Source organism: Channa argus, chromosome 1 (assembly GCF_033026475.1).
Source record: "Channa argus isolate prfri chromosome 1, Channa argus male v1.0, whole genome shotgun sequence".
Classification (NCBI taxonomy): domain Eukaryota; kingdom Metazoa; phylum Chordata; class Actinopteri; order Anabantiformes; family Channidae; genus Channa; species Channa argus.
The window spans coordinates 23,325,362-23,340,959 of record NC_090197.1 but is presented as its reverse complement, the minus strand read 5'-3'; the positions used below and the strand labels follow the sequence as shown (position 1 = coordinate 23,340,959).

Here is a 15,598-nt window from a genome sequence, read left to right as displayed (position 1 = left end):
ATTGGACTTTATTGTGTGTTAAGCATGTGTCATGCAAGTCAAACCTTTTAAACTACAAATTCATGTGAAACGGGTGCCTTTTTTGTTAGTTTTTAACAGTGGTTTTCAAATGGTTTTCAAATGTGTATACTTAGCACTGTCATCTTTGTGAACAAAGCGCTGCCAGTGTCCAAGTGAACATTTGCCCGGTAAACACAGAAGCTTCATTTTCACACCAGGTTCGAGCAAGAATGCGCATGCAATACTTTCTTTATAGACACGGCATGAGATTGAGAAAACTGTCACAGAATCCTGCCTCAAATCCCTCTTTAAAACATGATAACTTGAAGTGTGATAGCAGTGTTTAGGAACTGTAATCCCTAATCATGTGGTACCTGTAACTCTTCATTTCACAGCAGACTTATAATGCCTATTGAGAAAACACAACAAAACTATTGTCTAAGCATTTTGTCTGACTGCTCTGCCAATCTTATTTTGTGTAAATGATCCCCCAGCCGCTGAATTGAAATCCAGAACCTACGGATCGATACATGGATCCACTGTTTTACAGTATACATCAAACAGAGTCAAAAACTAAACACGTGTCCTCACCTTAGTGTATTCAGTGTGAGGTTATGTGCATCGGTCAGCAAGGTTCCTGTCAAAGCAGTGATTTTTCAAAAGGGAGCGACACTGACTGAGATCCTACTTTTGTAAGAACCTGTCTTTGCAGACTGGCCTCCTGTGGAGATGGATGCTCTGGTAATTTGCAGTTAGCTGCCCAACTCAAAGTCACATTGAGTCATTTCTCTAAGTAGGGACAGATAGGAACACCGAAGGCTTGAAAAAATAGACTGCAAGTTAGAGGTCTGTCTCCCAGTTAAACGGTTAAAGTATACCCATTACTCACCATAATACCAGTAAGAGGCCTGAGTCATTTTTTCTTTCCTGTGAAGTGCTGCTGTATTTCCAACTCTGTGGAAGAGAAGTTCAATACATATCTCCAAGTGAATTTGAGTTTTCAATTTAGTTGAAGAGTTGCAAGGTACTTTATTTTCTTTCTATTCAACCAAATCTTTATTTCTAAAATGTATTATAGCAGGCATGGACTCAACAAGTTTGTGCAAAACCTAATGGTCCATGTTGTCCCAGCATGATTGAACAGTGTTCCATAGACACTGTTGTGATGCCACTAAATGCTTGACGTTCTTCACTTTTTTAGTGTTTTAGTTGTTTTAGTTATCATTTAGTTTTCTGGGTAAGGCGACCGTGGAGGAATATCCATGACAGTGTGCAGTCCATGGTTGTCTTTGGTCAGTAGAGCACCAGTACGTCCCCATGTTGGTATGAAATTCTTGTTCATCTTTCACATTGTACATGTATGTCAGCCTTCCAAGACTGGATAAAAAATAAATAATAGTTTTATTACCAACCTGGAAGTATTTGTTCAGATAAATCATTTATCATTTGCCAAACCGTACAAAGCTATCTGCATGAAATGTAAGCAAGGTATTCTGTGGGATGTCGGTATTCTGTGGATGAATATGAGCATAGATTACTGGGATCTTTCTTTCGATGTATTGAGGGTGAAATAGGTACTTTAAATGTTTAATGTTCTTAAATATGTAATTGACTTAAACATACAGTTTAAGTCACTCGTTTTAAAATGGCATTTATGTAATGTGCATTGAGTTTCCCACTTGAAAAAAAAAAAAAAAACTTGCAAACTTTCACTTTTTAACCAGTCATGAACTTTCATTGCCACGTTGTTGTTTAGACTTGGTGACACTTGACACCCAATTATTACACCAAAGCTGCACAAATACGTTTTTGTTATAGAAAACACTACTAATTTACTCACTCTGTAACTGGCAGTTAGCTAACCTTCTCTACAAGTATTAAATGAATGGTGTACAAACCTGAAATCCTCAGTTTAGCTTATGGCTTTTGTTACCTAATGGTTATTATAATTTTAAATGACAATTACATGTAAGTTCATTTTTTGACTATGTGATATACTTTACATGATTGTGGTGCAGAATTTACAGTGAATGAACTACATGTCTTTGTTATTAAATGGCTCAGCTTATGTCAAATATATTCATTATTCATTGATGCTTTTTTGTGAATTGAATATATTTGGGGTATTTTGTCAAATGCTTGAAAATCACTACAGCTGATAGGTTGGTCTAAATATCTACCAGCAACTCCAACTTGATGAAGCATAGACTTAAAAACAGCAAAATTTTTTTTAAAAGTAGATTTTAAAGTTTCAAGTGACAGTTGCATAACTGCCATTCTAGTTGTCATAAAACTGTGGAATGTGCCTTTGACCACTAAGTAATTCTATAAGCAGAAACTGTTGTCTTTAAGGACATCTCTCATCTCCTTTTGCAGGATGGCCATCCAGGTTGACAAGTTTGACTTTGACAGTCTGCTACAGCTGGACCAGGAGACAGCTCGCTTCACTAACCCCAAACAGCTGGAGGAGGAGCGACAGCATGCCCAGGGCTGCCAGATCAACAGCAAGCTGGGCATCTGTTGGAGTATCATATCCTTCCAATGACTACATGTACGGTAGAGATAAACTGTATCAGAGAAACATTTTCTTTGTATTTCTTTGTTTCAAGTTAACAGATTGAGTCGGTGCCAGTATACTGCTGGCCACTTCATTATGTACACCTTGCAAGAACTGATTTCAAACGCCCTTATGCCTTCCAAACAGAGATTTTGGTCCACTCTAATAGAATCACCCAGTTGCTGTAAATATGTTAGCTCCAGATCCCACAATGGCAATCTTTCATTCTACCACATCCTAAAGTTGCTCTGTTGGATTGAGATATTGTGCCTGGCTACCTCACGGCACTACAAATCAAGAAAACACAAGCAAAGAACAACTTTATTTTTTTGACAGAACAAGCATAGCATTAACAACCCATCTCAAAAAGCCACAACTCAACCATATGAAGAAACATGCTCCAAAAAGGCAAAACAACAAAACCGAGAAATGTCCTCCATGAACCATAGATACAAGGCAGGATGTATATATATGCTTACATGAGGTTTACTTTTGACCCTCCTGTCCAAATGTTGGTGCTTAAAACAAGACTTATCAGAACAGCCAACATTTTTGCTACGTTTTATTGTCCAATTTTAGCGTGCTGCTGTAGCCTGTTTGGCTATAGGTTGGACATGTTCATTCAGAGCTGCTCGTCTGCATACCGTGGTTGTAAAGAGTGGTTATTTCTTTTTCTGTTTACTCTCTCTTCCATCTCAAATCAATCTGGCTAGTTTCCCTTGAACTCTGGCATCAACAAGACATTTTCCCTAGAGAACTGCCACCCACTGTATATCTTTTTTTTCCTGACCATTCTCTCAACCCCAGAGATGGTTGTGTGAAAATCCCAGTTGATAAGTAGTTTCTGAAATATTAAAAACAGCCCGGCACCAAAAACCATTCCACAGTCACCTAAATCCCCATTATTACTCATTCAGATTTTTGGTTTATACTTCAGCAGATCATCTTCAGCATGTCTAAATGCCTAAAAAACAGTTGTGCCTAATAAAGGGGCTGGCGAGTATATATTGGATACAGTATGTTGCTGTTGAGTCAGATCAGTTATGTGGGACATCTGTATTCTACATCTGGACAGCCTCTGGCCAGAAGAAAATTTGCTCGCCTGCGCTGACAGATGGGAGAGCATATGGTGAAGTACTTGCCACTCTGAATCTGTTTGGTGATGTCTTAGTGTTTATATGTGTGGGTCTGTGATTGTGCCATATTCTTGCATCATATTATGTAACATTTTCCTATCAGTCCTATTTTGTGGGCCAGCTTTGTGGTCTATACAAAGTAATGTTTTCCGCTATCGTGCCAGCATGGTGTTTTCTTTGTTCGTATGGGAAACATCTTTGTTTCTATTGCTTTATATTGTATCTATTAATGTATATATTTGTTTATACTTCTTATCCGGACCATCATGCACATGTCTAGACTTGTTATACGGATGCAAGCTCAGTTAGTTTTGTATGTTTTATGGGGTTATACCATTCCTTTCTGTGTGATCTGGTTATACTTTTTCAACCTATGCACAACAATGCATACATTTATTTAACAATTAATTGTAAATGTAATTATAATGTTAACAGTACACAGGCACAACTTCCAACAGTCATTGTAGAAGATGCATAAATCTATTTCAAAACTTCCTACTACAGGGCATACTCCAAGATGCTGTATAATAAACGCATACTACTTTAGTACTTTAATGGTACCAGTTTATGTTGCTACAGTTATGCACGAGGGAGACTGAATACCCCCTAAACCGTAATACTTACTGCTTGGTCACAGTCTGAAGTTCAAAACCTTGACACCGATTTTATGACTAAAAACCAAAATTGCTGCCCCATAGTCGAATAGCTTTTCCAACTAGTCAGGTAGGAGTTTACATGCATATCTGCCTAGATTCAAATCAGTCCATCAACAAGTCAAAGTGGATGTTTGTGCTAGATGTACTGAAATTCCCCAAGGCATTCCTTTGAAATTTGTGGACAAGAACTGGACAGATGTGAGGTCACTGTGACATTGACCTTTTACCACCAAAATCTAAGTGCATCCTGGAGTTCAAGTGGATTGATGTGCCAGACATGAGGAAATTCCTTAAATTTGTTCTGAAGATATCTGGTTCAAGATAATGAGACGCCATACAGACAACCCCAAACCTAAATGCCTCTGGCCACACCCATAGTTGACACAGACATCTAAAAAGACCATTTTGCATTTACTGAGTCTGAAGGAGGCTTTGAGGGCTCACTTTAGACAGGACTAGGAGGACTAGGCCCACGGGCATTTAAAAGTAGTAAGCAGTAGTAAGCACAGTAGTAAGTAGTAAGCACTTTAGGTAAGAGGGCCAAAAAACAGGCCCATGAGCTTTATGAAGTTCTTGCTTAAACTAGGTATCAGTCATTATAGTGCCTTGATTTAGCCCATAACTCATAAATCAGTTGGCAGTTACAGGTGCGTGTATTTAGAGATTTAAGAACTGGGTGTCAGATTGTTAGTGAGCATGGTGTGATATAAATGGTGAATCCAGTCTCTTAGGTATAAAAGTTGCTATGAGATTTTTTCTATTTTCCATTTCATTTTTTTACGACCTAAGGATTCTGATCCTTATGCACATTGTTTCATGGCTTGTCTGACATCACTCCCTTTACCTGTGTTTAAACAACCTGGAACTGTCTGCTTGATCACCTTGATAAAATTTTGAACATATGTGAATATAAACAAGTGGCTGTTGAAGGCGAAAACCATATAGACATATTCTTTAGAGATTACATTATCAACAGACAAACCATTAAGCTCCTCATTAAACAGAAACAAATCAGACAAAATCAATAAAAATAAACACTTTTTAGATATAATTTATTCCTGAATATACAGTATACTTTCAAGTTAGAATATTGATTTAAAAATTGTGTCTTTTTAAACATGTGACCTTCATTAAACATTTTCTCACCCCCAGTTGGAGGCATTGTGTTTAAAAGAACCCATTTAGATGGAATGTCTTCGCAATCAATTATCAATTCAGTTTCAGTGGAATGACTAAAATTGTCACCTGATGTTTTCAAGTTGTTATCAAGCATTCAGGTCATGGTTATCCCAAAGGTGGTGTTGATTGGCAACTTAACTTTTAGTTTTTAAAGACGTTTTACCTTTTATTTGAAAGGCTTTATCAGTTGTGGCCAACTAGCTCAGAGAAGCAGGTTTATAGTCTTTGTGGAGTTTTTACATCATTGACACTTGATGGTCATCTCCGGGTTGTTGTCCCATCCTTTTTTCCTGTGTCTTGTTGAGTTCACATGTGTTAGAGTGTGAACAACTGTGAAACCGCCTAATAACCGGGAGTACTGACAAGATCCTACCAGCTGTCATTCAAAAAAGGTTATGCCTTTTGTAGTAGGACATAGTCATTAAATGAAACCTTTACTGTCGCCTGTATTCAAAGTCCCTTTCAGATATGCCCTGGAATCCTGAGTTATCCACTTATTATCCAGAGAGGCTGTATATGGGGGCCTGGTGGCTCAGTGGTAGAGCATTGGGTTTTGATGTAGACGGCAGCGGGTTGGAATCCCACCCCACCCAGCCACCTAGGGCGACCTTGGTGCTGGTCCCGTGCCTGGTTGACATTTAAACAATTTCCGCTGTGGTGACCCCTGAGGGACAAGCCATTGATGTTTTGTTCCAGAGAGGCTGTATATAAAAATGCACATGTCTGAATCAAGTGCCCCAGACAATATGCAGATTTTACCCAGCCAGCTTCCTAGTAAAAAGTCTAGATAATATCCATTAGTACTTGCTTAAATTGCACATGTAATTAACTTACAATGAATGAGTGGGTGTGTTGATCTATATCCTGTGATTGCAAGGGAAGGGGACAGATACAAACACTGGATGATGAACTCTCATTTGTAACAACAATGGCTACCTGGAGAGACAACAAGATTTGACTTTTGTGTGTTAGGGCAGGCATTGAAATTGAAGTTGCATTGAAGGAGCTCACTTATAGCTATTTTCCATCTACTCAATTACTTAAGTCATTGCAAAACATCTAGCCACCATATTAGCTCCCAGGCACATCACCAGCTTTAAAGATGATGAGGGGTTTTAAAGACAGCAATACAACTTTTCCATGGGTTTACCTGTGTTCCTACGTTGAAGAAGTGGAGAGCAGAGCCCTGAGCTCTTTTACAGGAATGACACCCAGTTTATGGATTACATTTGGATCAAAATTTAAACACAGGAGGTTGAAGCCTTCACAAAACAAATTTAGTGAACTAAAACATCAAGTTTACACAAGTGGATTTCAAAGGATACTGCTTGACCTTCTTGCATTATGCAATGCAGATCAAGGAAAACGCAAGTGTTAACATTAAACTCTACAGGAAACCTGAATGCACGCATCAATATTTACTCTTTGACTCACACCACCGTCTGGAGCACAAACTGGGTGTGAGTAGAACCCTACACCACCAGGCTAGAGTGTGCTGACTAAGGTGAAGGGACAGGAGACACAATCACAACATGGAAGAACTCAAAACCTTCAGCTATCTAAACTGGGCCTTTTGCCAAATCCACAAAAAGATCCAGCAGGAACACGTCCACAACAGTCAGAGATAACAAGGACAACAAATAGATCAACATTGTTATTCCATGCAGTGTCGGAGTATGTGAGAAGTTCTGGAGAATCTTGAATAAACACGACATCCCTGTACATTTCAAACCCAGCAACACACAGAGGCAGAAACTGGTCCACCTCAAGAACAAACCTCCCAGACATAATAGGGCAATGTAATATTTTCATGTCCAACGCAACAATGAATCTAAAGATTTGTACACTGGAAAAACTAAACAACCACTTCACAAATACATGGCACAAACCAGGAGAGCCAGACAAGACTCAGAAGTCCACCTGCATCTAAATGAAAAGGGTCACTCCTTTGAAGACAAAACAGACTTCAAAAGAGTGACTGCAGTGACAGCAGTGACAGCAGCAGTGTCTTATATAGTTTAGTGAAATAGCAAAACCAGTTCCTCAAGTAGCACTTTGGGGGTATTGGGTGGGTGAAGTATTGTAATAATATTAAACGTTTCATCCCTTTATTTTTCCAGAAAAAGAATTGTGATGATTATTATTCTGGGAAAGGAACATACAAGTGCCAAACATTTGGAAATTAAGCATGTGATGTGTTGTGTTGCATGATGGCCACAGATGTATTTGATAAACCGCAGCTGAATGTGGATGTCTCTCTGTATTGGGGTGTTTAATCTTAGAATGAAATCCTGTTTCACAAAGCGACAGATAAATTAATCCAAGGGCTATTACCAAGATTAATTAGCAGTCAGTCCCAACAAATATAATCACATGGCACCCCTCGAGGCGGACGTGTATGCTCGCTCTACTCTTAAATGGCAGTTTTTCTTCTTTTTTGTTTGGTTTTTGCTTTCTCTGCAGTGCACAAATGTCGTGCATTGGTAACATTACTGAACATTGTGAATTAAGAGGACCATTGGGAATTCACTGCTTTTGGATACTTCTGGAGCTACAACTAATTTTTCTCTCCCGTAGCAACCCTCACTATCCCTAGGAAGTCCCAAAAAAAACGGTCATAAGTGAGGTGGCTGACCTGAGGAAAGTGCTCTGGAGATTGCGATGCAAGTAAAGCAGTAGGGGAGGGCTCCACGCTAGGCTCAACCGCCACGCTAGCCAGCCACCCCTACCCAACCTTTTGTTAGCTAACGTGCAAGGCTAAAGGGGAAGAGGTGTGCACATATTTATCAGCAACACATGATGTGGAGATATCCGTTTATAAGCACTGCTCGCTAGACATGGAGTTTTTATTGCTGAAATACCGTCACTATTATCTACCAAGCGAATTTACAGCTGTGTTTTTGGCCGTATTTACATCTTCCCAAGAGCCAACTCTACGGCAGCACTCGGCAAGCTCTGTGACGTCATCAGCGCGCTAGAGACGGCTAACCCTGTCGTTATCGCTGCTGGCATCTTCAACCAGTGCAATCTAAAAACTGTACTTCCCAAATACCACCAACCTGTAGACATTCTCACCCACAACTAAAACACACTGGACCATGTTTACAACAATCTGCGCGGTGCATACTGGGCTGCACCTCGCCCCCACTTTGGACACTCAGAACACATCTCTTTGTTCCTTGAAGGCATGTTGCAGGAGTGCTTTACTCTCAAAGACTGGAATGTCAGGACAAGGATGACTGTGACTTCAGCCACTCGGGAGGACTCTTCTGTCAGCATACAGGGTTATGTGGAGTGTATGACTGGGTATTAGCACGTGTGTTGATAAAATTGTACCCAGCATACAAGTTATAAAGTTCCCCAACTAGGAGCCCTGGATAAACAGTCGAGTACACCACATGTTGCGTGCTTGATCTCTTGCATTCAGATCAGACGATGAGACAGAGTACAAAGCTGCAATTTACGGACTGAGAGCCATTAGCCATTCAGTACAGTCATTCCCCATAAAATCACCCGCAAATTGCTTACTGACTACACCCCAGACTCTGTGACTGGCTCCGAGACTTCCTGACTGGAAGGCCGCAGTCTGTCAGGATTGGAAATACCAATCAACAACCACCAATTCAAACATTGGCATTCCACAGAGGTGTGTTCTTAGCCCCATTTTCCACACTGTGTCACCATGGACAACATCGTCCTAAAGTTTTCAGACGACATCGCAGTGATAGGATAGATCACTGGTGGGGATGAAGCGGCCTACAGGAGGGAGGTGGCCAGCCTGATGACATGGTGTGAGGACAACAACCTCACCCTCACACACACAGACAAGACGAAGGAGATAATAGTGGACCTGAGGAAGGCGAGAACTCATCAGCTACTGTTTATCCGGGAACTTGGTGGAGAGGGTCAGCAGCTTCAAATGCCTTGGGGTCCACATTAGCGAGGACCTCACCTACACAGTCAACACCACCCAGCTGATTAAGAAAGCACAACAGTGGCTGTACTTCCTGAGGAAACTGAGGAAGTTTGACACGTCGCCTAAGATCCTCAGCAATTTCTATAGCTGTACTGTTGAGAGCATCTTGACGAGTGCGCTACTGTGATGGACCGCAATTGTCTGCAGAGAGTGGTGAAGACTGCTGAAAAGATCGCCAGGACCTCACTGCCCTCTCTGCAGGCTATCTACCACTGCAGAGATGCCTCTGTCCTCAAGGACCCTAGCTAACCTCAACGCAGACTGTTCACAATCCAACCCTCAGCCCGAAGGTACAGAAGTGTGAAATGGAGGACCTCCAGATTAAGGAATTTCTTCTTCTCCTCAGCTATTAGACTATTTAACAGGTAGCCAGAGGACACAGACTGATCTCATCCATCCTACAGAGCAGCTGGTCTAAATGCTCCATCTCAATTTGCACATCTGTTAATGTTACTGCTGCTATTATTATCAGTATCATGTGGCTTGTTTTACTCAACCTGCACAATTTTTGCTGTTGTTTCTTTTTTGCTGCCACTAATTTACCATTACTATTTGTTCACATTGAATTTGCACGTCTTACATTTTGCACTGTAGTTACTACTTGAAGATTCATGTCAGTTGTACATAAGTCATTATTGCACATTTATTTTGAACATACAGTTGTGCATAGTCCACATTTCTTTTCCTATTACTACTAGTATTATGTAGTCTATACGTTTTCTCTTAATTGCTTGAATTTGGCATTCACCGTGAACAGCAAAGGAAGAATTTCATTGCACAAGGAAACATGTTTTCCTCAATGTGCACATGACAATAAATGCTTTGATCTTTATCTAATCTATGCTCTTAAGATGTATCACAGATTCTTGTGTTAGGTAAGTTTTGTAAAAACTAATTGATATCTCCCTTTTAAGGAATCTTCTTACCCCAGAGGTGGGTGAAATAAGTTGCTTGTGGAAAATGTGCCAAAAGTAGGATGGATGAATTAGTGAAAGAAGTCTTTTAAACATAGCACCACTTTGACTTGTTTCCAATACATCAATTATACTGTACTCATAAGGCAAATGTTCCTCGCAGCTGAATTGGTATAGTGAGACCAATTGGCCTTCTCTCTGCAATGTTTTTCAAACCTAAAGTTGATTTGGGTTGTTTACATTATGTAACACTGTATCTGGTGCAAAAACTTATAGTTGGACAAAAATAAGATTAAGATTCTTCAGCTATGCTAGTAGCTGTTTGGCCATAATTTTGGGCAAAAAGCCATCTGTGTGGAAATTGAAATGACCTGATTATGGTGGCAAATGAAAAGAGAAGGGATCCCCAAGGTATTTAGAATTTTTCTTCTTGAGATTTTTTAAATCTGTAGCAAGTTTTAATTGCAGTCCGTCGAACTGTCCATCCATCTATCCATTATCCTAACCACTTATTCTGCTTAGGTGGCAAGGGGCTGCAATCCCAGCTGTCTCTGGAGGAGAGCCAGGGTACACACTGGACAGGTTGCCCGTTGTATCTCAGGGCATCCATTCAACAGTTTTCAGGACATTTCACTGGCCATTGTGCTTCAATAATAGTGTAAAGGTTTTATTTTTTACATTGCAAAAGTCACCTAAACTATGAAAAAACATATATGGAATCAATTAGCAGGCAAAAAAAGTGTAAACAAAGCACAAGCTTTACACACTTTTGGCATGCTCTCTCTCAACCAGTTGCCACATGCTGTCTTTACATAACTATTGCACTATAGCCTTTAAGTACAAATTTTACATGCTCATTCTTCTAGTTATCAAAGCCATAGAAATGCCATTGTCCACCACTGTTCATCTGGTGCCATGTGATTCGTGTGAGTCATATCCAACAGGCAGAGTACCATTTTTCAGCAAAAGCTGTTTGCAGATGCCTTGTCTTTCTGTCTCCCGTTGCATGTATCCGTTACTATACACTCAAAGGTTAATAGACACAGGTTTGGTTCTCTAAGCACTACTAGTCTCACCCATTATTCCAAATAACAGCTGTGTAAATGATCAACAGTCTCCTAATCATAACATATTATCTGTGTAATTTCTATTTGACAGTCATATTTGTTTTGATCCAACATTCATACAGAGATAGCTTAACCTGTGATTGGCTCAATGCTAATATTAGGCTACAGTAGGGATGGACTGGCTGTCTGGGGCAATGGGCAATTTCCTGGTTGGCCAATGGGTCTCTGGGCAGGTCTGGGTATAGTGAAAAGCAGCATCAGCTGTAACAAATTCTTATTAGTAGCTATAAAATGAACTTCACAGCCTGTCCATGGATTTTTTATATAAATGTTTGAGAACCTTTACATAAAAAACGGATAAATCTATGGTCCAGTTTTTTTGTATCCTGAATTTCATAGATTTATAAAACCTTCATCACCTGTTGACACTACTTTTCTGCAGATCAAACACAACTTTTACTAAGCTGTCAACTGTCTAGTGATTCAAAACATCTTTCTAGCACTTAATTTTTTCAATTATAATTTTCTTTGTCTTCATTAAAAGGTTATCCTGGTTCTATCTGGATTGTTATTTTTATTGTTATTGTTATATGTCAGTTAATGTTTGAAATGTATATGTGTCCATACTGTTGTCCTTAACCACTCCTACCCGTCCCTGCGGCGCTGTGGAGAAGCCAGTGTGGAGGGGGTCCTCAACCAGCTTGTCCTCGAGCACCTGCAGCTTGCTCCTTTGCAGTGGGGTGAGTCCTTACATGCATGAAGTTTTGGATCTCTAAGTTCACAAATCCTGTTTAAACGTAGATATTAAGAAAAATATGAAATCTTTTTTAATCATCTATTTTTGTTAGTGAAGTCAAGAAAATAAGACACGGTGGATTGATCATATTGTTGTGACCTTTGTGTGTTTTTGTAATTTTACTTCATCTTTTTAAAAAAGGAAATGTCTTTTTCTATGACTAGAAAATTGTCTCTGTCAGTTACAATTATCTAGATGGTTACATGGCCAGCGTCTACCTGGCCTACCTCTATCAGTTAGTGCATAAATCTCCAGAACTAGTCTCAGTCCATGTTTTATATTTGCATTTATTATAGGCTACATGCTATTTTGGAGAAATGTAGACAGCAGCTTGGAAAATGTGTGAATCATCGGGGACACACAGAATTTGTAGGAGCACTCTTCGGTCGCACCGTCTGTGATCATCCTCTGAAATCACTTTTAATTTACTGTGGGTGTTTGTTTTCTGAGATTCCCGGCCTCTTTTTGGGCCTTGCCACTATTTTCATCAGTCAGCTGGGGCTGCTCTGCAATCAACAAAATGAATTGACACAACAGATTAGCCATGGAAATGCAATAATAGATTCAGACAGAAATAGGAGGGGTCAATGTAAATACTTGAGTTGTTTTGCTGCTGTCCAGATATTTCAGCAATTAGTGAAGAAACCTTCCGAGTAGTAAATCTATAAAGATAATTTGCAGATAGTTTTTTCCTACTGTCTTTATTTCTCTAATTGAACTGTTGCAGTTCCAAGTCAAGCCTTAGTAAGCCTGCCTAATTACAAGCCAGACAATTTTTTCCCAGTCCATCAGGCTGCCTTTAACATGCTTGCTAAGACTATTAGAAGCTCAAATATCGGAATAATTCAGCCATTCCTACTGTCTCTAAAATTGTTAGTTGAACTAATTGCCATTGTCATTCTTTAATCCTAATTTCTATTATGTTTATGGCCAAAGCTTTGTGTTTTGCCATTTGTGCAGCACTACTCTGTCTCATTTTGATAATCCATCCACCCATTATCTTGACTGCTTATCCTGTTCAGGGATAAGCAGTTGCCACTGGGTGTAAGGCAGAGTCCCTTTTAGCCTTTAATTATGTAGTTAGATATCACTAGTAAGCTACTGTTTACTTTCAGCCAATCCTCACCCTCTATTTTTTTAAATTTTGTACTCCTAGCAGATTTGACAATCACGTTGTTTTACATTTTTTTTTATTACATCGTGGTTCAGTCTTTCGCAGACCACATGACCATCTATCAATGATCATCTTGATACATTTGATATTTTCTTCCTAAAATCCACCAGTAGGTGGTAGATTATTTCCCAAAATGTATTCAAATAAATGTTCATCTGTTAAGTAATAACAATTCCTCTAATTTGCTCAAAGAAATGTGCTGAAATAAGCTATTTGTGGTTATCAAGTCTTAAATTACATTTTTAGTATTTAGGCTGTAAAAACTATTAAGTCTTAATTTTTAGGGTAATTACAGTTAACATAAACTTTTTTCTCATATAAAAATATATGTGTAAATATTTTTATTTAGTTAGTTACCAATTATTTATGTTCAATCTGCACAGACCACCATCCGCTCTTGTACTTTTCACTCAAGGTAATAGAATTCTGGAAGTCAAAAACATTTACCTACAAAGCTTAGCTGATGAAAAACCCAGGAGTCTTCAGGGAATATGTTTTATTTTATCTGTAAAAACAATTATCAATAGTTTGACATACTTGATCAGTTTTAGGAAGAGAGAAAGGAAGACAGTGGGGAGGATGTTTTTATAGTTGTTTGTGTTGTAGTGAGTGAGGGAGAGCCAGAAAGAGAACTTGTGTGTGTGTTGTAGACACAGTGAGTGAGCATTTTAATAATAGCGGGTCTGTGATGTGGTCTGGTAGTGCAACCAGAAGCTGGACTGAGTTTTTTAAATTAAAGTAGGTATGTCCAAGTATCACGTACTGGGTCTGAAACTGCCCTAGTGTACTTGTACTTGTGCTGGAAAAACTTCTCAGATACCACATCCAATTTAATCCAGTAACAGGATTATAAAGTGCTGGTATTGGTTCAAGTTTAGGACTGGAGTGGGACTTTTTGTCAGCACTGTTGTTGTTGCTCCTGGGTAACATTTTTATGGGGTGTTTGGACTTTACTGTCTTGAGTCTTAAAGTGATGTGCTTCCAAAGTCCTAGCTGTATGTACATTAGGGATGGACAACAATGTTGTGTTGACTAAATAGAACCAGAAAATTATTAAAAAAAAAACTCAGCAGCATGAATATTTATTCATTGGTACTTGGCCTTAGACTGGAATTGTGAGAAAGAGGCTTTGACATCTCTGCTTGAACTCAACCAGCTGTGTGGCATGAGAAACAGGATACTTCTTCATGATTCGCTACCATAGAAACCTATGAATATTTGATCACACAGGTTCCAGTAAATGGAGATCATGGAAAGTGCCAGAATATGTTTTATGGCTTTTTGTTTGTTTACAAGCTCATTATGATTATTAAATGGGGAGCAAACAGAGGCCATTAGTAAATGATTCTACCTCTGGGTAAAATGAGCCCCACTGTCACATCTGTAGCTGTGCAATAAAGTGAGATCATATATAATGAAAGTCACTCTGTGTAGTTAAGTGTTTTTGTTTTTTAGTTTGTATTTTTTTGTTTGTTTTTTAGTACATTAAAAAAGTACTATCAACATTGAGCATATGTTTAATTTAATGTAGACAGGTAATGTAGACAGGTTCTAAATATTTTTGTAAAGAAAATTAATTATGTCTAAAACAAATGGAATTGAAGTATAAAGCATAGTCCCTTTATTTCTGCTCTTGGAGCAAAAGTCTTTTTGGAGACTGTTCTGTCATTATGTCATGGATCCTGAGAAAGTCCGCCGCTAAACTGTATGCTTTACCTGTGGATTTCTTAGCACCATGGAAAAGGGTAGACAGTTTTACAAATAGTGTAAATGTCAGCAGAGCAGCCTGGGAGATTCTCATGTATTGTTTTTTAGAAGGTTACTGGCTGACTGGCTTAATCATCTGTGACAAAATGTTATTGCACTCCCAAAAACTATAAGGGCTACTTGTCATCCCTAAAATTGGAGAACTTAAGAGGAAGAAGTTTGACAGTGGGTTACAGAATGAGAGGCACTTAATTATCTGCATATCTTGTTTTTCACAGGAATTATTTTGTTGAGCTCCCGTCAAACCATATTTTCCTTCTTCCCATCATACAGTAGACAATTCCTCGTTTAAATAAGATAGTAGTCTGGCTGAATTCAGTATTACCAAAAAAGGGATGTGTGAAACGTGAAAATGTGCCTACAGTTTAATGCTTAA

The 15,598-nt window shown here is 39.0% G+C and overlaps 1 protein-coding gene across 2 annotated transcripts in view; it reads left to right on the top strand.

The window, feature by feature from the left end:
• The window catches only part of trappc9 (trafficking protein particle complex subunit 9), a 200,017-nt gene that overhangs the window by 122,319 nt on the left and 62,100 nt on the right, over nucleotides 1-15,598 (top strand). For both annotated transcript variants that reach the window (XM_067508237.1, XM_067508228.1), the window contains 2 exons: nucleotides 2,377-2,530; nucleotides 12,135-12,225. In XM_067508237.1, the coding sequence (XP_067364338.1) occupies nucleotides 2,377-2,530; nucleotides 12,135-12,225 (245 nt within the window). The remainder of the gene's footprint in view (nucleotides 1-2,376; nucleotides 2,531-12,134; nucleotides 12,226-15,598) is intronic.